Source organism: Molossus molossus, unplaced genomic scaffold, assembly GCF_014108415.1.
Source record: "Molossus molossus isolate mMolMol1 unplaced genomic scaffold, mMolMol1.p scaffold_m16_p_12, whole genome shotgun sequence".
NCBI lineage: Eukaryota > Metazoa > Chordata > Mammalia > Chiroptera > Molossidae > Molossus > Molossus molossus.
The window spans coordinates 29,126,085-29,150,442 of NW_023425347.1; the positions used below are offsets into that span (position 1 = coordinate 29,126,085).

A 24,358-nucleotide genomic window follows, 5' to 3' on the forward strand; every position below is an offset into this window, starting at 1 on the left:
CGGTTTCTGCTAAGGGCGCGTACTTCAGTTGCATTTTGTTCCCACCCCGGTTGGGGTTATGTGGGTGGCAACCACTTGATGTGTCTCTCTCACATCGATGTTTCTCTCTCTCTGTCTTCCTCCCTCTCCCCCTCCTGCTCTATCTGAAGATAAATGCAAAAATATCCTTGGGTGAGGATTAAAAAAAAGTACAAATGAAGTGTTTAACATAATAAGCACTGGATAGTGGTAGTCATTTATAATTGAAAGTGATAGATGGTATGCCTTTTAAAACAGTAACTCTTAGAAGTGGATGTTTATGTGGCTAGGACTGGTCCTAGGTCAAAGTATAAACTAGGCTAAGGGCGTCTTTCAGATTTCGTAACTGCTTTCAGCACTTCCCCCAAAAGCCTTATGTAAAACTGCCCCAGAAAAACCGACAAAAGAATAAGAGAAAACATTTGAGTTTACAGAGAATGAATTGAAAAAATATATCATCAAGAAGCAAACACTTCATAAAGCTTTTAAAGACAGGTTTATTTATATATAAGTGCATGAAATAGAATACAGAAACTTTATTAAAATACTGTATATTACAAATTTTAATCCAATAAATTCTGTGTTATGACATTTAAGTGCTGGATTCACTTTTAACAGTTGTTTTGTGTGTATCAGTAGAATCACCCTGTATGTTACAAAGAGGAGAAACACATGGACCTTAGAAATGGTCCTGTGATTAGACTGTGGATGATATTAATTGTGCATCTTTTTGTTAAGCTATGAATTGGAATCTAGATCTTGTCGTTGCAGACCAACTCTCCGCAATCAAAAATAACTTGCATATGTTTATTGCTGACCTTTGAAGAAAATGAGTGGTAAAAATAACTGAAAACAAAGATCAACATCTCTAAGGCTAACCCGATGCTTACCACAGTTAAAATAATTAAAATTCACTGCAAAATTTGTGTTCTCCAGGAAATGATGCTTATATACACAATGAGATTTGTACATGAATTGGGAAATTAAAAAATTGCTTATATAAAATTAAAAATCAATAGTATACAATATTTACAGCTTGTTAAGTATTATACATAAACATCGTTTTGTAAAATAATCCTTCAAAATTAAACTGTGTTATGTAAACATGCAGTACACATACTCATACAGTGTAGTTTATAGTCTTAACAGAAGGGGGAGAATTGTGTTCACATAACGTAGGGAACTTCATCAGATAGGCCTTTGTCTTTGTGCGTTACCCTCCAACATGGATTCTTCCTGTCTTTAAGCTTCACAGTACATTAAGTATTTTGATAGCAAAAATAAATCCCTGATGGTAAACATATTTCTAAAGGTTACATAAAGTGTCCGCCCTTGTACTACATATAAAACTAACACTGTTTATACTAGAATCTCTAGTGTACAACTAAATTAAATGTCAAAATCCCACTTTTAATAGTCTTGACTACATTTTCCCCATTTCAAACTTAGAGAGACAAATACCACATTGTAAAAATGTAATGACAGTAGTTGTCATCTGTCACAGTCAATAGCAAAATAACTGGTTTTCATTAACCCTTAAGGAGCTGATTCGGTTGCACTGTTCTTAACTCTGAATGCCCATCAACAGGGGTACCGATCCTGAATCTCACCAGACACACTCTGAAAAAGTATCTTAACTTCCAAGGCACTGAGGCATCATTTAGCTTTTAAAAACTACTGTGGTTTACTAAATGATTCATCAGTGATCTGAGAGTTAACACAGCTTGAAAGTGAGTCTTTTTATACCTATCAGGTCAACTACATATTTGCTCTTTAAATAAACACATTTTAGTTGGTTAACTTCTAGATGAAATGGATTCCCTCATCCTAGAATGACTACAGTCAGGAATTAATACTTTATGGTAGAATTATATGAATTTTACCAAATGATGTGACTAAAACGAAAATACTGTGGAATTTCATGTTGTTCATCTCAATGTGCGGAGCTCACGCACGCATGTATGTAGGGCACCAGAATTTAAAAAAATTCCTCCATCCTAAATGTATCCAATATCACAACTAAGAAAGTGTCAACAATTAGACTATCAAGTCATCCATTATTGAAAGCAAATCATTTTTATTACTATTCAAACGAGTGCCTCTATTTTGCTTTCTACGAAGAAAATGTTAAAATGTTTCTTCCCAAAGGTACGTAGTGATGCTGTGCAAACACACCAGTCTAAAACAAAGGAAACTTTTCATCATCAGTAATACTATCAAGTTAACAGTCATTATACAGGGCCCTAAAAATGATGCTTTTTAGAAATTGCCAATATATAGCATCTAGGAGAAAAGGTGTTACTCTTGTGGTAATCACGCATTACAGTTCCTCTTTCTATGTATTTACATTACACTGCTTTCCAGCGCCAGTTACATATCTGAATGCATGCCCAGGGGCAGTCGTGTTACCCATGAGGGGAGAAGCATATGGGTGCGGAATAGAATCTAAAAAAATACGTAAGAGGTTCATGCTCTCTTGACTTGCCTATAGTATCTATTTTTCAGTAAGCTTCTAGTTGCATAACCATAAGGTGTTAAGTGCATTCTCTTCAAAACCAACACTCTGATTCTATCAACAAACTGTACAGATGTTTAAACCATAACATATGACGCCTGTGTGGAAGGGGAGGAAAATTTTTAAGAAACTGCTAAATTCATTCTCAAAATCAAGAAAGGGTTATCCTAAATAACCTCAAAATAAGTGCAAAGAATGTAAAAACAAGCCCCCTAAACTCAGGGGAAGAGATGGTTCCAGGTCGCAGTTCAGTTCACTGGAGACTCGGGTGTTTCCACTAACTTAATCAAGTGTCAAATGGTACATCTCCACATTTACTGAAAATACTTTATATATGAAGCACTACTTCCTTCAAACAAATTCACAGATACATTTTTAGGTAATTGATTCAGCAACCTCCTCAAAAACATCGCCCTGTGCACACTGACCAGACACCCTTGCGTCGGGAAACCTGCCCGCCACCAGCAAGCCAGGCAACGCTGTGTGGTGAGCTGCCCACGAGGAAGGAAACACAGCTGGGACCACGCAGCATGTGCTCCCCCAGGGCCGGGTGTGGTCTTGACACAAGGGGCCACCGCTCCGCTCGCGGGACGCAGCGTCAGAGGCGCCTTGGTTTTGCGCATCACCGTCCGATGTATCTTCCTGTCTTTAAACGCCCCTCTGCTACAAAATGCTACCACGTGCTTGAAATTGTCATCATTTTTAACCAAATAATGTCCTTTTTATCATCACGGAGAGTCTCTCCCTAAGATGTTGTAAAGGATTGCCAGTTAAGGGAGATTAGGGGTGTTTGATTAGTAGTCAACTTTAACCACTCAGATTCTCACCGATTATTAAAAGAAACAGCAATTTACTCAGTTACCCAAGAGCTGCCAAACGTCTCTGCAACCTAGGTCTACGAGAATTTCTTCAGTAACTTTCCACACTTTTCACATCTTAAAAACAAATAACAACTCTTTGAAAAGATTCCGATTAAGATTTTCTTAGAGAAAAAAGTGTAAGAGCAAAAGTAAAGTAGTTTGAGAAAATACTCTTACCGTCTTACTTCTTGAATTATAAAATGGACACAAATTTAAAATAACAGTATTTCTTTTTAAGTAAAAACAAAACAAAAAACACACAAGCCAGCGAAGAGTAACCAGCGCCGAAGCACCTTGGTCCACGGAACAAGGGACCTGGTAGACACTGAAGCCCAGTCTGTGGCCTTCGGAATTCGTGCTACACCAGGGGCCAATCCCCAGGGTGCAGAACAGGGGACACTTCTCCATCCCTTACAAAAGACAGTAAGTTGCATGTAGTAGAGATTCAATGAGTGTTGGTTGAATGAATCCAAGGGAAGTAGCAGGATAAGATAAAGAGGTAAATACTGGCCACTTCTGGCCATTTCTACCACCATCAACTCCTAAAAATGCTCTTATATAAGTATGCTGATTTTAAGAACGTATATGCATGTACACATAACCCATGGCCATGGACAATAGTACTGTGACGGCCTGGGGGTGGGAGCAAGTGGAGGGGGTCAATGGAGGAAAAAAGGGGGACATCTGTAATACTTTCAACAATAAAGATAAATTAAAAAAATAAATAACAGTATATAATAACCTTGAGTTCCTCTCTCATAAAAAAATTTAAAAGTAAAATAAAGAGGTAGAGAGGAGGTAAAGGAAGCAAGATTGTAAGAGAATTATTTTAATGTCTCCTTCTTAAAATGTATGTAGGGGAAATGTGGAAATAAAAGAAAACAGATGAGTTTTACAAAACGACACATTTAGTTAGCACTGCAAAATGTAATTTAAAAAACTGTACTGACTATGGATCGTGTACAGTGAAACATGGCTGCTTTGCCTTTCATAACAGGAAGTCCACACGTGACAGGGCCTCTGGCATAGAGTCCAGTATCTCTTCACTGGGTCACAGCAATGGTATCTCAGTTACCGAAACTCCGTTTGGTGGATAAACTGGGGAAATCAGAATTTGGTGGTGGTGGTGGGGCTCTGGGGGGGATGGGGAGGACTTGAACTCTCAGCCAGAATTAGGAAGCAAAATTTAGGATTTAAAACCATCTTGCTAGCTCTTGGTGGACTCGAGGGCAGGAACCCTATCCTAGTCATCCTGGTCCTTCCTACAGAAAAGACAGCACAGCACTGTGTACATGGCAGACCCACCAAAAATGTTTTAAGAGTGAATTCGTTGCTGTGTGCCAAGTGGGGCATGTCAACACATCAGCGCCATTCTCCCTTAATTACAGATCTCTGAAGACCTTTTCCAACAATGTCTTTTGATTTTTAAATTACTCCTATTCCTTATATCACAGATGCATGATATACAGGGCAGCTCATTTTTTATTTCTCACTTAAAGTACAAATAAAGCCCTTACACTGTTCAGGACAGAGGATATACTAAATACTGCAAATACTAAGACAGCACATTGGGTAACAAACCCCAACACTGTGGGTAAACACTGAGATCTACAGGAAGAATGATTAAGCAGCAAGCACTGAGTAGAGCCATCATTCAGGACTGTCCTTATTCTGGAGAACCAGTGGAATCATCCAATGGACAGATTATCTGCACCTCCTCCTTTTAAATGTTTTTAGCATTATTTGTAGTTTAGATAAGGCTCCTCACTAACCTCTGGTCTATGGGCATTTCTAACCAGTATGTTAATTATTAGTGCGGGCATATAGGAGTCTCTTCTTTGGGGGAATGATTTCACTGTCAGCAATATTTTACTATACATTTTTTTAAAAAATAAAGAAGTGTAAACTGCAGAGGATTTCCCCTGTCCTTCCCGCATTGATCACAAAGAAAATTTACTGCTAAATCACATACACCTTTTAAGGTGTAACACAAATATATCGATAAGGGCTTTTGTCATATCAAAAACAAGGGTCTCCAGCACTATTAAACCAAGAAAAATCTCCTCAAATTAAAAAATCTCAAACATCCTCACGCCCATTTAAAAGATCATTCAACTAAACAAATTCTCCACTAGAACATGGACATGTTCACTGAACAGAAGCCTTCCAGTTAGACAGCATTCACACATAGCAGCTTCAAATACACGTATATAACGATATATATGTGTGTGTAGATATATATCATCCAACGTTTCTTGTCTCTGTAGGAAAACCATTAACTTTTAAAAAAATCTCAGCATAGAAATAGCTATTAAGACAATTTCATCAATTCACACTATTCAACTGTATTTCAAAACATCAAAAGAGTCACAGTTGCACAAAATCCCAGTGGAAATGGCTGAAAACAGCAAAAAACACAAAATGCCCCCATGAGTTAAAGTACATACACACACACACACACATACACAATTCATAACATAAAGCAACTTGATAATAAGATTAGGATGCTGCAAATTAATTGTTAACTGCCCAATTATACTTCCATTCTAGAGTAAAAACTGGAGTTTACATCTCTTTGGTCCACACATTCATACATTTATCTGTCCAAGTTATTTTCTAGTTAATTTTGGGTTCTGAACCATATGCTCCATATTTCTTTACTATGATGACTTTCCTAAAGCATAACATAACCATGTTAAAATATTCATTTGTACATCTTCAGTATGTTATTGGTAATTCCTCTCAAAGAATACAAACACTTTAAATGATTGACAGAATAGCCAAAGTAAAGAAAGAACACTGAATTCAAATCTAACAGAAAAGGAGAAAATAAACTGATTTGGAAAACGTATGCCTAAATTTAATTTGGAAAACATCAAAAATATAAAGAACACATGAAAATAATGTCAGGGTTATACATAATTTAAAATCCATTTTAAGATTTACTTAAAAGATCTCTAAGAATGCATAGCTGCTGTTTTTTTTTTTTTTAAATCAAATTTCCAAGCCACAAACATTAGTAAATCCCCCATATTGGCCAAATTGGCTTCTCTACCGGTAAAAGTACCAACCCCACCCCCACCAACTCCTCATTGTTCAGTTGCTGATCTTTCTGGTTTTGGTGAGGAAAAGGGGCGTGGGTCACAAAGGTCTTCAATTTGATGGGACCTAAGAAACCTACTTGTTCCCCACGGAGGTTATGAAAGAGCGAGGCTGGAGCATGCAGACTGTCTTTCTGGGTTGTCCTGAACTTCACATTCTCTGCAATGGCTCTTCTTTTGAGTAGGAACATTTATAATTGTACCAGGGACTAAAAAATGTCAGTAGGAGGTAAGTTCAACCAGGTTCTGTTTCCCTTACTCCCTGTACTCTTAAAAACAAGTATATGTTGCCAAAACCTCTTAAAATAGTTTATACTAAGGACTTTTTAATTTCTAATATATGTCATCACATTCTAATAAACTTAAGTAACAGCATAAACCAAGAAGTGAACAACTAAAATGCATCACTCAAATATATTTCAGTACTGTTTGGATACACTGGGATGAACTGCCAGATTTTAGAATTATTTACTACATTCCCCAATTCTTATTTAGTGAAATTTTGTTACCACATATCCAAAGTAATTTATTACTGTCCCTAGATAACTTACTGTTACTTATCTACAAATGAAGCTTTCTGTTTTCACAGCCTAATTTAGGCCACTCTTTAAATATAGTTAATACTCCAGAATGAAAGATTGTTTACATTTTGTCAAAAATCAAGACATATACAAGAAATAATGCTATCCCACCGAGTTACTAGTTATAAAGATGTTTTCTCCATGAGATACATGGCAAAAACTTCCTTTAGAAGGGTCAAAGAATGCAACATGCATTTCAGATGTGTTTTCTAACAAAATTCATAAGAAAGTCTTCGAATTATATTTTTATGACACACAAACTATAATCAATGTGTGCTACCCATAACATTTTTTAATTCATATCAATAGGACATTAATGTATGAGGGAAACTATTAAAAGTGTTATTTAAGTGAGTGAAAAGGATGCACCCTATGGATCTACTTAGAGTCCTTAAAATAGTTTAGCTAGTTTTCCATTAAGTATTGTTTTCCACATAAATTAAATAACAATAATGCCTAAACATAGTAAAGCCCTAAATCCCAGAAACGTTCAACATTAAAAATCAAACAGTTTATCTCATAGTAAGAGGTTTGGTGTTCAGCACTCATACAGGGCTCAGCGTTACAAAACAAACTCTCACCGCGTGACCTGGATTCATGTTGAACATGTTCACAGCACTCATCTCATCTACATCTACACTTGCAAATTGTCACATGATCAATTTATAAAAAAAAAAGAAGAAGAAGAAGAGAGTTTGGCACATATATCAATTCTTCAAAATGTCCCTGTAACTTAAACACAACACTGTTAAAAACGATTCAACACCAAGGTTAACCTGATTGGCAGCTAAACAAGGTGCTTTTTCTTGTAGCTTCTCATAGTGTAATTCGCCTTGCCTGGGATGGAGGCACGTAAGGTGCAGTGCGGTAGTGCAATCACTTGAACACTAGAGGGCAATCTTTCCACACAGCTCAAGGCCTGATGTTCTGACCTGCTCCTTCCACGATTCTTGTGTAATTTCATTCCTACTTGCTAACAATGCCATTTTCAGAGAATCTGTACATCTGTTTCCTTATGTGAAGTAAGACATTTCCACAGAAACCTCAAAGTGTGGCGAGGATCCTTGAAAAGGAGATGATCAATGTCAGCACAGTCTGTCCAACGCCCCACACCAGCGCTTCCAAAGGGGCCATGTTCTTCCCGGCTACTCTGTAAATGCCTGCCACGGCCGCACCTGGGTGAGAGGGGCGACAAACACAACAGTTCATGCATTTTACAGCGCGCAGCATGGCTTTCACCCAGGGTCTCTTTTCATGTCAAAACAGGGCCTGTCCTTGATTATTATGATTTGATACATTTTCTATGTAATTTCCATGTGACTGGTAAAAATTACACTTCACTATCCTCCCACATTTACCTACTTAACTGAAAAATAGGCTTTTCTAGTCAACCACAAAATACATATTGATGTTACATGTTGCTTGACACCAAATATGTTCATAAAAGAGAAACAATTCATTATTGTACATAATCTCACCTAGACAATCAACTGGCCATAATTCATTAGCATTTTATAAACACACAACAGAATACAATGATCATTATAAATGATATTACAAAAAAACTACACAATTTAATGTCACTTCTAAATGATTCCAGAAAATTTTGTTAACCATTTTATTTCTTTTAGTAAATGAATTAATTCTTAAATGTCATATAAAATATCAGAATATTTGACAATTTCATTTCAGAATTTATCATATAAAATTGTCTGTTGCCCTGGCCGGTTTGGCTCAGCGGTTAGAGCGTCGGCCTGCGGTCCTGAGAGACCCGGGTTCGGTTCCCGCTAAGGGCATGTACTTCGGTTGCAGTATGTCCCCGGCCCTGGTTGGTCGTGCGGGTGGCAGCCACTCGATGTGTCCCTTTCACGTCGATGTTTCTCTCTCTCTCTGTCTCTCCATACCACTCTATCTGTACAAAAAAAATTGGAAAAATGTCCTCGGGTGAGGATAAAAAAATAAAAAAATAAAAAAAAATAAAAAATTGTCTGTTAAACTTTTTAAACAGCATACAACCATAAGGTTATTTGGAGACCACTATGGTGACATCTAATAAAAATGCAAGATGAACCTGATGTCTGTTCTAAAATATGTTTAGATGATGTGCACTTCCAAGAACGGGAGCCGGTCACAAGGAGCCGCGGAGCCCGTCCTATTCGACACTTCACCTCCTTGACACAGCACACAGCGCGTCGTGGTATCTAAGCGGCTGATTTCAAAAGCACATTCGGAAACCATAACGGAAGAAACATTTACATTACAGCATACCATCTCCCGGATTGAGATGGCCTCAAAACTGCTTTTCTAGAAAAAACTGTCTACATATCCTAGAATGGTCAAACATATAAAAATAAGAACAGAGATAAACTTTTTGAAAACATTGAATTTACAATTACTTGACAGAGAAATTTATTCATAACATTTAACTAAAAATGAATTCTATAGTTCACTTAAAATCTCCCAAATAAAAATTATTGTATTCCTCTATAAGAGATATAAAGAAGAAAATAAAATGTATAGTGTATTTGCTGCATACTATGTATCTTGATAGGAACTTTACAAATACTACCTTATCCAAATATCATACCATCCCTGAGCATTATTACCTAATTTAAAGATGATAAAAAGGAAGGTGAGAGAGTTCAATCACTAGCCCAAGGAAATATAGTATGTACAAGAGATGGAATTCCAATGCAGGTTAGTCTGGCCATAAATTCTCCAATTATATAGCATTTCATATTTACATTAAGTAAAAAAGAATACAAGGAATTCAGAAAATAATAAAGTAACTCGATAATCATCTCAATATTAAATAAAACTCCTAGTGGAACCAACATTTACTCAATCAAGAGATAAGCTTCATTTATATAATTGGTCATGTCCTAGAATTTCAGAGTTGGGTCCATTCTTAAAATTGTTAAAGATCCCATGCCTTCTCTGTTATCAGATATTATGCGAAAATAAATTCAAGAAAATACTCTGTTTCCTATTTGGATTTACCCTAGATTTCCATGACTATATTCAATTTTTAAAACCACAATTTGGTCTCTATATCTCCAGCACTAAGGTTTCAAAAATGATCCAAGAAGTAGAAAATCTAAGCAATGACTAGCTCAGCTGCCTGGGAAATGGCAAACAGCCTGTCAATTCAAACATCTCAGGCTTAGATAAGTTAAGAGCATGGGTTCTGGAGCTAGACTCATGGATTAAAATGCACTATTCAGCAGCTGTGTAATACTAGGTAATCACTTAATCTCTCTGTACATCACTTCCTCAACTGTAAAATAAATGGGTGGGTGTGAAGATTAAGAGAATACTTGGAGCCCTGGCCAGGTTTGCTCAGAGGTTAGAGCATCGGCCAGAAGGGTCATGGGTTCAATTCCTGGTCAAGGGCACATACCTGATTCAATCCCTGGCCCCAGTCAGGGTCATGCAGGAGGCAACCAATCAATGTGTCTTTTTCACATCGATGTGTCTTTCCTTCCCTCCCTCCCTTCCTTCCACTCTATCTAGAAAATCAATGGAAAAATATCCTTAGGTAAGGATTGAAAAACACACAAACAAAAAAAAGAGATAATACTTGGAAAATATTTAAAATGGTGTCTGGTCCTAGTATATACTCCAAATTTTGGTTAGTAGTCACTGTAATAGTAAATGATAAAGGTATTTCCAACCAGAGATTCACCATTCAATAAATGGCATTAGAACCATTGGTAGTCATTTGGAAGAAGTAAATTTAGGTCCCTACTTCATACCATTCCCCAAAAATAAACTGCAGATAGATTAAAGAACTAAATGTTACCCAATCAGGCACATGCCCGGGTTGCAGGCTCGATCCCCAATGTGGGTCATTCAGGAGGCAGCTGATCAATGTTTCTCTCATACTGATGTTTCTATCTCTCTCTCTCTAAAAAAATCAATAAAAACATATTTAAAAAAAAATAATTGTTTTAATATAAGATACACCAGAAAAATACTTGCTAAATATGTAATAAACTTATTATTAGTCCAGATTATACACATACTCACATACACACATAAATACACATATAATAATCAATGCGGCATTTTTTGTAATAGCAAAAAAAAAGCAAAATCTTAATGTCCATCAGTCAGTAATTGCTAAATCATACTAAGTCCATACTATGAGACCAGTGTAATTTCAAAAGAAAAATACAGATCTATAGGAACTGACAAAGAGAAAACTTAAATCATTTACACAACAAAGAAAACAATAAATATTCTCTACTATAGTACGTACATACATACTTAAGTATATGTATGTAAGTACACATGTACATGTATATATGTATGTATGAATGTAATGTAGAAACAAAAATCTGGGGGACACATAACCAAACTGAAAAATAGGATTACATTTGAAAAGAGCACTGGTTTAGGAGTAGTAGTCAAAAGAGACACCTGCCTCATCCATAATGTTTTAAGTTTAACATGGAGAAAAGTTATATACCTTATACAGACAAGTCCCTCTTATGTACAGTGTCACATTCTGTGGTTTCAGTTACCTGCAGTCAACCGCAGTATGAAAATATTAAGTGAAAAATTCCAGCAATAAACAACTCAGAGGTTGTAAAATTGCATGCTCTCTGAGCAGTGTGCGGAGATCTGGAGCCCGGCGCCTGGGACCGGACCGTCCCCTTGTCCGGCGTCTTTACCCTGCAGACGCTCTCCACACATCGGTCACTTAGCAGCCTTCTCGGTCATCAGGCCCACTGTCATGGCATCATGATGCTTGTGTCCAAGTCACCCTTATTGTACTTAATTATGACTCAAAAGCACAAGAGGAGTGAGGTTGTCCATTAGGTATGCCAAAGAGAAGATGTAACCTGCTTCCTTTAAGTGAAAGGTTTGTATTTATAAAGAAAAAAAACATACTGTATTTTGGGTTGGTACTAGCCTCAGTTTCAGGCACCCACTGGGGTTCTTGGAAAGCAGCCCCCATGGATAAGGGGTGAACTAAAGTATCATGTAATTAAAATTAATTTTAAAAATCTAACTTAATTTCCACACCAACTTGCCTAAACTTCCCTACAATGACAAGAAGCTGTCATTTTAAAGGCCAGAATATCTTTCAAGCCTATTTTCCAAACAAAAATACTTGGATACAGTGGCAAAGTACACTAAACTCTTGATTTAGAACAGCAGAGAGTAAGTATACTTAAATCCAGGTAGCAAATGCTTGTGGAAAAAGAAAAGTTGTGTTAAAAGTCAAATGTTTTCTATGCGACTAAAAGTCAGGTATTTATTATTTTTATTCCTTTGAAGTTTCTAGATTGGGGCTTAAATGCCTTTGGCTCAAGATGGAGGACCCACAAAATCAGTTTTGGGACATCTTCAATATGGGCTCAGAGTTTAACTGGAGGTCAGCAGCATGGAAAAGTACCCTAGGCAATGTGAGAAGGAACAGGAGTGAGGACCGAAAACACTTCTACCTCACCGTTATCTTCTTTTCCAAATAAGCTGACTCCTTTAATATACAGCTGTTCTGGCACCTGGGATTTCACTTTGGATTTCACTTTGGAAGGCCCTACTGTTTGAGGAAAACCAAACTAATAAAATTACTAAATCTTCCATTCTTTTTTTTTTAATCCTCACCCGAGGACATTTTTTTGTTTTTGTTCAGATAGAGTGGGAGGGAGAGAGAGAGAGAAACATCGACGTGAAGGGACACATCGAGTGGCTGCCACCTGCACGACCGACCAGGGCTGGGGACAAACTGCAACTGAGGTATGTGCCCTTAGCAGGAACCGAACCCGGGTCTCTCTGGACCACAGGCCGACACTCTAACCGCTGAGCAAAACCGGCCAGGGCCACTTTTCTTTGTAATCTTTCAAGGAACAGAGGACAAGAACAAAGAGCCTTTAATAATGAGAGAAAAGGGAATTTTTTTTTTTCTTTATTGATTTTAAAGGGAGAGGAAGAGAGAGAGAAACATTGATGAGAGAGAACACTGACTGGCCGCCACCTGCATGCCCTCCAGTGGGGATTTGGCCCATAACCTGGGCATGTGCCCTGACCGGGAATCGAACTGGTGACCTCTTGGTGCATGGGGTAATGCTCAACCACTAAGCAACACAGAAATTTTTTTATAAGAAGAAAAATCACTGAAACTCCAGAGTTTCCACAACCAAGGAAGACAGTTAATAGTGTTAAAGAGCCCTGGCCGGTTTGGTTCAGTGGTTAGAGCGTCGGCCTGCGGTCCTGAGAGACCTGGGTTCGGTTCCCGCTAAGGGTGCATACCTCGGTTGCAGTTTGTCTCCGGCCCTGGTCGGTTGTGAGGGTGGCAACCATTCAATGTGTTCCTTTCACATCGATGTTCCTCTCTCTCCCTCCCACTCTACCTGAACAAAAAATGTCCTCGGGTGAGGATTAAAAAAAAAAATAGTGTTAAAGAGAAAATAAAACAAAATGCTATTTTCCTCCCAATAGATAAACAGCTAGAAACCACATTTTAAGTTACAACTTCCCTCCAAAAGAAGTAGGTTGATAAAAGTTCCCACTGCATTGTATCATTTCATAACCCCGAGCATTTAGTCAGAAAACATGGTTCCAGGGACACTCTTAATCTAAAAGAAGTAAAAGAAAATAATTTTGTGTGCCTTTTAAATGATGCTGAGAACAAATCATTTATTAAATACTGAGCAGACATAAAAGGATAGTTATAAAACTATACATAGATTTTCTATCTTTATTGTTCAAAGTATTACAGATGTTCTTCCCTTTCCTCTCCTTGACCCTGTTCTCCCCACTCCCACCCCCCTCCAGTCTTCCCCACACTATTGTCTGTGTCCATTGGTTGTGCGTATATCCATATAAGTTTTCTGATTTATCTCTTCCATCCCACCCAACCCCCTTCCCTCTGAGGTTTGTCAGTCTGCTCCCTACTTCCACGTCTCTGAATTTATTTTGATTGTCAGCTTATTTTGTTCATTATATTCTACAAATAAGTGAGATCATATGATACTTGTCTTTCTCTGACTGGCTTATTTCGCTCAGCATAATATTCTCCAGGTCCCTCCATGTCATCTCAAAGGGTAAGAAATCTTTCTTACAGCTGCATAGTGTTCCATTGTCTATATGCACCACAGCTTTTATATCCACTCATCTACTGATGGACACTTGGGCTGTTTCCAGCTCTTAGCGATTATAAATAGCTCTGCCTTTGTTGTTGCTAATCCTCACCCAAGCATATTTTTCCACTGATATTTAGAGAGAGTGGAAGGGAGGAGAAAAGGAGAGAAAGAGAGAGGGAGGGAGGGAGAAAGAGAAACATCCATGTGAGAGAGACACATGGATTGGTTTTCTCCCGCACACCCTTGATCAGGGCTGGGGATAGAACCTGCAACCCAGGTACGTGCCCTTGAACTAGTGACCCTTTGATCCATGGGCCGATGCTCTAACAGCTGAGACAAATGGGCCAGCGCTACACAGATGACTTTAAAAAAAAATACTTCCAAGTATCCATCATCCAAATGAAGAAAAGAACATTACTATTTCCTGTGAAGTTTTCATGAATGCTCCTCAATCGCATCCCTCCCTGAATTCTTTTATCATTCTTTTGTTTTTCTTCAGTTTTACCACCTGCTTATATTAAGTAAGAATATGTGTGTGTGTACACACACACATATATACACACACACACATAATTTAGTTTTTTAAATAAATGAGTTTTATATACAGTGATACTCTGTTGTAGAACGTTTGACTCAATATTGATGTCTGAAGCTATCTATGTTGTAGTATGTAGCTATAATTTATACATTTTCACTGTTGTATAAAATTCCAAGTATGAATATACCACAACTTATCTATCTATTCTACTGCTGGTGACACCTGTTTCCAATCCTTAACAGTGACAAATACTGCTTCTGTGCACACCCTTGCCCACGACACCTGGCACACACATGCAGTCACGAGCTTCCCTACAACGTGTGAGTAAAAGGAGAACTGCCCAGGCCTACAGGAGGGGCTTTTTCAACTTTATGAGGAAATGCCAAATTGTCTTCCAAAGTAGTTGGAAAGCAATTTATATTCCAGTTACTAATCCATCTCCTTAGCTTTTTTTTTGTTTTTTTAAATTATTGTCAATCTGACAGATTAGAAGTGTTATCTCTGTGATGAACTTGCATTTTTCTGATAATGTGAAATTTTTTTTCACATTAATGACCATTAAGGTTTCTGTGTCGATGAAATGCTTGTCAAATATTTTGTCCATTTTTTAACTGGACTGTCTTTTTCTTATTTAATTCATAGGGTTTTTAGAAAATATAGTTTGGATATTGATCATATACATTTATATATATTAACAAATATTTTCCCTAATTTGTACTTTAGTTTTCACTCACTTTAAAGTGTATTTTGCTGAATGATAGCTGAAAAATTACAAACATGAAGACCATTATTTTCTTGGTGAAATATGAGGCTAAGCTATGTGAGCATCAAGGAGACGGAAGTGGAACAGGGTGCTTGAAATAAACGATGCGTTAGGCACTTCCAATATGAACAACAACAGGAGAACGAATTAGGAGTAAGAAAAGATCCCCAAAGTATTCCGGGGCTAGAGAAGACTGGTACACTGAAGACAAGTGGCAAAGGCAACACTGCTGAGTAATCTGAAAGCTGAGTAAGGGAGACTAGGAGAAAAGTCACCAGCGGACAGAAGATGTCAATATACTGCAACATAAAGTGTCTGCAGGGTTATACCAATGAAAGTGACTTGATTTGCCTCTCAAATTTCCTGGGAGAAAGCAAGTACAAAAGTTAAGGCAGGATTAGTTTTAACAGTGTATTGATTCTATCAGTTTGTGTAGTTAGATCAGAGGTTTGGTAACCTAGCATCTGTAGGTCAAGTATGGCCCATCACCTGTATTTGTATAGCCTGAGAGCTAAGGGTAATTTTTACATTTTTAAACAGTTGGAAAAAAATCAAAAGAAAAGTACTGCCCTGGTCAGTTTGGCTCAGCAGTTAGTGTCGGCCCATGGACCAAAGAGTTGCAGGCTCGATTCCAGTCAAGGGCACGTACCTCAATTGTGGTTCAGTACCCAGCCCTGGTCAGGGTCATGCGGGAGGCAACCAGTCGATGTGTCTCTCTCACATCAATGCCTGCCCCTCTCTCTCTCTTTGTCTCCCCCCCCCCACCCCTCTTCCTCCCTCCCACTCTATTTAAAGATAAATGGAAAAAATATCTTTGGGTGAGGATTAAAACAGAAATAATAAAAAGAAAAAGAAAAATACTACTTCATGATAAATGAAAATGTTGTAACATTCAGTTTTGGCATCCATACGTAGTGCCTTGCTGGCACACAGCCATGTTCATTTCTGATACTGGGCTTATCTCCGTATACCTTGGATAACATGCATGAGCAAAGGAGCCTGTACTTTTCTGTTCTCGTGTGGTCTTTACCTTGTTTAGCAACAAGATTACTTTAGTAAATAAGCTGTGCCCCCAGCTTTCACCTTTTCCATTTTCTGCAATAATTTGGATAAAATAGGTACTAACTATTTCTTAGAAATTTGGTAGATATCATCTGTAAACCCATTTGGGCCTGGAGTTCTTTTGGGAGGAGTCTTTAATATTTCAATTGTTTAAAAATACTTATTGTCCCATTCATATTTTCTATTTCTTCTTATTCTAATCTTGATATTTTGTATTTAGGAATGTATAACTATTATAAAACTAAGTTATAATTTTTATCCTATCTTTATCATTGGATCTGTAGTTATTTTGTTTGTTTGTTTTATATTTTGCTTTTCTGCCTTAATTCATTTTTAGATTGCTAGTAATCTATTCATCTTAATAACTTTGCAAAGAACCAGGGTTTTTGCTTTGTAATCTTTCATAAACCCAACATAAGAAATTTAACAGCATTTCTAAACAATGCATTCAGAACAGATACCATGCATGACAACCACAGCATAATAAATTGAGGAAGTAACTTAATCAAAAAATACAACCCTCCTATAGAGAAAAACATTTGTAAACTCTAACAAAAGACACAGAAGTTGATCTGAATAAACATATATTACATGTTCTTAGGTGCTAATTCAATACGCCAATTCTTCTCATATTAACCTCTACATTCAATTAAATCCCAATAAAAATCAGTTACACTTTTTGAAGAGCTCAGTAGATATATTTTTAAATTTACATGAAAGAATCAAGATCCATGAATAGCTCTGTTAACTTTGAAAAAGAACCAAAATGAGAGGGGTCTTCCCTGTCAGAAATTAAGAAATACAGTCACACCTCAGAGATATTGTGTGTTTGGTTCCGGACCACTGCAACAAAGCAAGTATTGCAATAAAATAAGTTCTAATCTTTTTGCTGGTGGAGGTTTTGCAATCAATTTGTAAAAGAATGCAACATCTGTGAAGAGCAATAAAATGAAGCACAATAAAATAAGGTCTGCAAAATCACAGGGATAAAAAAATGTGGCCCTGCTACAAAAACAAATAAAAAGACTAACAAATCAGAGTTCAAGACTTATCTATGTACCATAAGAACATAATACACAAAAAGGTGATGGCACAAATCAATGAGGAAATTTATATTTTAGTGCCGGTGTAGTAGAAATTGGACTCCTCTATGGGAGGAATAAAGGTACCTGGGATCCTACCTAAAACGAAATACAAAGGTAGACTTTAAATCAGGGGGAAAATTATAACCTGAATGCCAGACATCTGGCATTGTATATAAAGTTTTTTTGTTTGTTTTTTAAATCCTCACTCGAGGACATTTTTTTCATTTCTTTGTTCAGATAGAGTGGGAGGGAGAGAGAGGTAGAGAAACATCGACGTGAAAGGGACACATTGAGTGGCTGCCACCTGCACGACCCAACCAGGGCCGGGGACAAACTGCAACCGAGGTATGTGCTCTTAGCGGGAACCAAACCCAGGTCTCTCTGGACCGCAGGCCAACACTCTAACTGCTGAGCCAAACTGGCCAGGGCTATAAAGTTTTATTTTAAAAGCCAAGCCTACTCATTTACATATGTCTATGACTGCTTTTATACTACAGTGGCAAAATTTAATAGTCGTGATAGAGATCATCTGACCTACAAAGTTTAAATATTTACAATATGGTCCTTTAAGAAAAGGTTTGCTCACATCTGCTCTAGATGAAGTAAAGACCTCAATATAAAAGGTAAAACTGTAAAGCTAACAAAAGACAATACGTACATTAGAAAATCTTTTGACCTTGGTGTGGGGGGAAAATTATTAAATAAAACCCTAAATTATAAACCATAAGGCAAAAAAATCTTTAAGCTGCCTGACTGGTGTGGCTCAGTGGTTGAGCCTTGACCTATGCAACAAGAGGTCGCTGGTTCAATTCCCTATCGGGCATGTGCCCAGGTTGTAGGCTGGATCCCCAGTGGGAGTCATGCAGGAGGTGGCCAGTTGATGTTCTGTCTCATCGATGTTTCTCTCTCTTTCCCTCTCCCTTCCTCTCTCTCTCAAATCAATAAAGAGAAAATAATTTTTTAAAAACATCATTAAGCCCTGGCCGGTTTGGCTCAGCGGTTAGAGCTTCGGCCTGCGGTCCAGAGAGACCCAGGTTCGGCTCCCGCTAAGGGCGCGTACCTCCGTTGCAGTTTGTCCCTGGCCCTGGTTGGGTCGTGCGGATGGCAACCACTCGATGTGTCCCTTTCATGTCTATGTTTCTCTCTCTCTTTCTTTCTCTCTCTCTCCCTCCCACTCTATCTGAATAAAATATGGAAAAATGTCCTCGGGTGAGGATTAAAAAAATAAATAAATAAAAAATAAAAACATCTTTAAGCTGATTATGAAGAAATTAAGAATTTCTGCCCAAATAAATAACATCAAGGATGAAGGTAACTAACTGATAAAAGACTGAGAAGTTATTCGCAGAGTCCAAAACAAACAAGAGACCAATATCTCTAATATATAAGGACATCTGTAATTTAGTAAGACAGAAACAAGAACCACAAAAGAAAAGTAAGCACAGATTCAAAAGAAGCAATTTTCAGAAAAGGATATCTAAATATATAATAAGTATAAAAAGAAATGTTCTAATTCATTTAGTAATCAGAGAATTAAACCAACAATGAGATTTCACTTTATACCTTGCAAAAACTAGACAGATATGTGTATAATGCTAAATGATGGCATTGCATAGAAACCCAGTTTCTCCCAATTCTGGTATTAACTATCCATAGTAACCAAAATAAAATTTAAAAATTATTTTATTCTGGAAATAAAATCTAAGTAGTAGCAAAATATAAGAGAAATATATCAATATTCTGTCAGTATCTGTTCAACAAAGATATCCAAGAATCGTTTGCTGCACTGGATATAAAACTATGAGTGCTCCAACACACAAATCACACTGAGAAAATTTAGTGAAACATTCACATTGGCTAGTTTTCTTAATTTAAGTGTTTGCAGCTTAAAAAACTAGCCAGAATAAATTTAAATGTTTTCTTACTAATCTGGATACAAACTGTTTACTTGAAATTATGTCAGATTTATATTTTCAAAGATTTTAAAAATATGACATTGCAGTTTATGAAATCATTGGCTTAATTCTTGACTGAACTGAAAGTAGGTAATATATGTGTATATATATCTGAAACAAAAGGAAGCAGAATGACATTCCTTCAGTTTTAAACATTTGCGCCAGTAAGGACGCGCACGTACGCGGACTTCTGAGCACGCTCCCCCTCCTTTCCCCTCCTGTTCGCTGCTCCACCAGCACCGCAGTGGCCTCCTCAAAGCACTGGCAGTCCCCTTCACGCCTCTCTGCACGCCACCAAAGTAAACAAGAACTAATTTGGATTTTTTCCCCTTTGCCATATTCCTAACGTTAACTCCTTCAACCCACTGCCACTCTAGTTCAGATCTGACTTCAAGTTCAGAGTACAGTTATTGCCTATTAATTCCTCTTCCTTCCCCTTCTTTCCTGTCCTTTCTTTCTTCCTTTCTTTCACTCTTTCTCCCTCACTACATCCATCCATCCAACCAGTATTTTTTGAGTATCTATTATGTTCCAGGTAGTATTTTATTTTAGGGATACAGGGGTAAAGAGAGAGAAGATCCCTGCTCTTTCAAAGTTTCCTCTTGCTTCCTCACATATATTCTACATTTAGCTATAAAACACATTTTCCCATTGAACTGTTTTACCCCTTGCCAGCTCCATTCAAAAATATCTGTTTGGCCCGGCCAGTGTGGCCCAGTGGTTGAGCGACGACCCATGCACCAAGTGGTCTCTGGTTTGATTCCCGGTCAGGGCACATGCCCAGGTTGTGGGCCCGATCCCCAGTGGGGGCATACAGGAGGCGGCCAGTTGATGTTCTCTCTCATCAATGTTTCTATCTCTCTCCCTCTCCCTTCCTCTCTCTAAAACCAATAAAAAAATTTTTTTAATTAAAAAAAATATACATGTATCTGTTTGTTTTCCACAGCCTGCAGCACTTTCCAGCTGGCCTTCCAAGATCCTCTAGGATCTGGCTCCAGCATATCATTCCAGCTGAGTCTCCTACTACTTCACTAGGCACGTCCTATACTTCAGCTGAACCTGAGCACTTGTTTTAAGCCTTATCTATGGCAAAATGGATAAGGTACCATATGATAAAGTTACAGGCTGAATACAGCAAAGACAAAAAGCAACAACAAAAATCTAACACAAGATAACATACAAAAAAAAAAAGTAAATGAAGAAAGGAAAAAATAGGTTACGCACTACTTTCCACAACTGGTTGGCTTACTATTGCCACAGGACATACCCAGAGACATGGGCTTTCCCGTCAAGGCAAGTATGCCAATCACTCTGGGAAAAAGTGAGAGGGGACACAAAAGGAAAGGCCTTAGAGCTATAAAAGAAAAGGACCTCCTCTTACCTCTGTGGCTAAGAACCGAGAAAGGAAGAAGTCCTTTTTGGAGAGTCTTAAAGCAGATCTAGTGGGAGCAATGAGCTGCCCCAGACATTTGGAAGTGGGCCAGAAGCAAAGGGCAAGACCAGCCTCTAGTATTCTAGAGGCTGACCAGCAGCAGCAGCCAGTTTCTGGCAGGGCCACAGAGGGAGCAGCTGTGGCATCCTCCAGTCTCGGCAACATGCAGTGACGTTCTGGCTCAGCCAGCACAGCGGAAACCACCACTGTGAACCCAAGGCTAGAGCTGGAGCCTGAGGACAGGGCTAAGAGGAGAGGGCCAGCCCTGGCTGGATGGCTTAGCTGCTTGGAGCACTGTCCCATACACCGAAAGGTCAAGGGTTTGATTCCTGATAAGGGCACATACCCAGGTTGTGGGTTCGATCCCCTGGTCAGTGTGCACACACGGGCAACCAATCAATGTTTCTCTCTCACATGGATATTTATCTCTCTTTCTCCATCTCCCTTTCCCTCTCTCTTCTCTCTCTAAAAAAAAGAAAGAAATCAATAGAAACATATCTCTCCTCGGGTGAGGATTAAAAAAAATAAGAAGAGAGGGCCAGAGGGAATGGACCTGAGGCCATGCATGAAATACACAAGGGGCAGCACAGCAGAAAACTTGCAGATAGCTAGAGGACAACCTACAGTGGCTAATTTCTAGTAGGCCGGGGAGATTTGTGACAATTTGTGTATGCGAAGGAAGTACAATTTTATTTTATATTTATAGGCAGGTGACATAGCCTAAGGGCTATATTTTCACTCTTTTTAAAAGACAATTATCACCATCCTATTTGTGTGCCTACCCTTCCGAGATAGTGAGCTCCTTTAAAGCAGAAACTACATCCACTATAAGATAAATTTTCCCATGAATTGCCTTGCCCCTTGCCAATTTTTACAAGTTTTTGCATTTCCCACAAAACATAAGTCTTTTCATAGTAGAAGTATAAAAAACTATTTCAGTGAATAAATGAACTAATCTTTACCTTCTAGGTCAGTGGTTCTCAACCTTCCTAATGCCGCCACCCTTTAATACAGTTCCTCAAGTGTGGTGACCCCCAACCATAAAATTATTTTCATTGCTACTTCATAACTGTAATTTTGCTACTTTTACGAATCACCATTGGAAATATGTGTTTTCCAATGGTCTTAGGCGACCCCTGTGAAAACCCTCAAAGGGGTCGCGACCCACAGGTTGAGAACCATTGTTCTAGGTGAAGTATGATCAGTGCTGAAAAATACTCTTCATAAAAGGTGACATGTTACCATGACAATAAGAATAACATTACCAAAACTGCAAGTGCATATAAAATGCTGTCCTTAAACAAAACAAAGTCAACTTACTAGTGATCATTGCTCCAGTTACAGAAGCCAGAAACCCGATGCTGATGGCAATGACCGAGACCACTCTCCCCTGCCTGTGCCTCTGCAGCATCACAAACATCAGCACACCCGCAGCACCGTGGACAAACAGAGAGGAGAAGAGAGCCCACAGGAAGACCCAATACCACATCTCTGAAAGGAGAAGCAAAGTGTTAATAATTCTGCTGGAAAACATCCTAGGATATTCAATTTAACAAATTGCGAGTACCAAATTGTTAGCAATTTAACAAAACATGAGATAATAGATATAAAAATGTCTAGCACAGTACCTGACACATAGTAGTACTAAATAATTTTTAACGAGTACCGTCAATGCTAACGCTTGATGAGAAAATAATTCCCTCCATGACTTCAGAAGGTTAAGGCTACACACTAATTTCCTCTGAATGTCTCCATTATGTAGCCATAACACATCAATTTGTCTAAGATATCCCTCATATATTTTCAAATGTCCTGAAGTAAATTATATAAGGTAATTTATTGCTGTTTGATATGTAATTTTCTACTTTCTACACTAAATGGCAGTGTTAAGACATTTTAAAATCTATTCCTTGCCCTGGCCAGTTTGGCTCAGCAGTAGAGCGTCGGTCCTTGGACCAAAGAGTTGTGGGTTTGATTCCAGTCAAGGGCATGTACCTTGGTTGCAGTTAGATCCCCAGCCCTGGTGGGGTCATTCGGGAGATAACCAATTGATGTGTCTCTCTCACATTGATATTTCTCTCTCTCTCTCCCTCCCACTCAGTCTGGAGATAAATGGAAAAATATCCTCAGGTGAGGATTTTAAAATAATAAAAAAATAAAATATATTCCTTAGTTCAAATCATCCCAGAAATTAGTCAATGAGTTTATCTTTCATAATTTTAAGAATTTCAAGAAATTCCCATCTTGGTTCTCAACTTTATATATACTACTAAACAGTCAGAATTTTTTATTTTATTAATTCTTTGCCTTGGGTCATTTTAATAGTCCTTACTCAAAACTTTTCAAGCTCCATGATTCAATTACTATTCACTAAGTTTAGTTTATGAAGACTTAATGAGCATACTTTTCATTCCATCTCTCTAGCATTCATTCCCTTTCTTTCTGACTACCAGCAGCTGCCAGTCAATCCATATAGTTCCCATAGATATTGCTGGGCCCTGGCATTGGCTCCATTATCCTGAACATGCTTGTGGTCAGGTGTATCAGGTCAGGCAATGGATCCCAGCCACGCCCATCATTCCCTGTCCCTGGGACCAACTGAGCACCTCAGTCTTTGGGTGGCTAAAGCCAGAGGGTTCAGGATTTGTAACGAGCCATAATACACAATGAAAGAAAAACAGCCATCAAGACTACCATGTCCCATTTTTAGTGATTTCTAAGGCCCTGCCACATTACCATGCTTAGATTCAATCCCAGTTTCCTTGTAATAAAATCCCTCTTTTTACTTAAACTAGTTCAGATAAGGTTTCCTCTAATTAAAGAACTGACTCTAAAATGTATAGACATGACCCTGGAACACATCCTTGGTAGACAAACATTCTATAATGCTAAATATCTCATCTGCTACTTGTGCTCATATTCACTCTAACAAGTATGAAAGATAAGTCAGTAAAAGTCAGAAAATAAAAAAATGGATGAATTAAAACTTATTCAAACATCATTAGAGTACAGTCATATACTGCTGATGAGAATATAAAATGATGCTGTCACTATGGAAAACCGTGTGATGTTTCCTCAAAAAAATAAAAGTAGAACTACCTTACGATCCAGCAATTCCACTTCCTAGTATATGTCCAACAGACTGGTAGCAGGATCATGAGGAGATAATTTCTACACCCACATTCATGGCAGCATTGTTCACAATAGCCAAGAGGTGGAAGTAACCGCAATGTCCACAGACAGCGAGTCAAACAAAAGTGGTCTACACAGACAATGTAATACTACTCAGCTTTAAAAAGGAAGCAGTCCTGCCAACCGGTCTGGCTCAGTGGGTTGAGCGTCATTCCATGGACT

At 38.1% G+C, this 24,358-nt stretch overlaps 1 protein-coding gene across 1 annotated transcript in view; it reads right to left on the minus strand.

Annotated features, from left to right (window-relative positions):
- Positions 1-519: 519 nt before the first annotated feature.
- TMEM170B (transmembrane protein 170B) overlaps positions 520-24,358 on the minus strand; it is a 45,973-nt gene continuing 22,134 nt past the window's right edge. The window contains exons 2-3 of the mRNA XM_036255599.1: positions 22,325-22,495; positions 520-8,250 (exon numbers count right to left, since the gene is read on the minus strand). Coding sequence (XP_036111492.1) covers positions 8,120-8,250; positions 22,325-22,495 — 302 coding nt within the window. The 3' untranslated portion in view covers positions 520-8,119. The remainder of the gene's footprint in view (positions 8,251-22,324; positions 22,496-24,358) is intronic.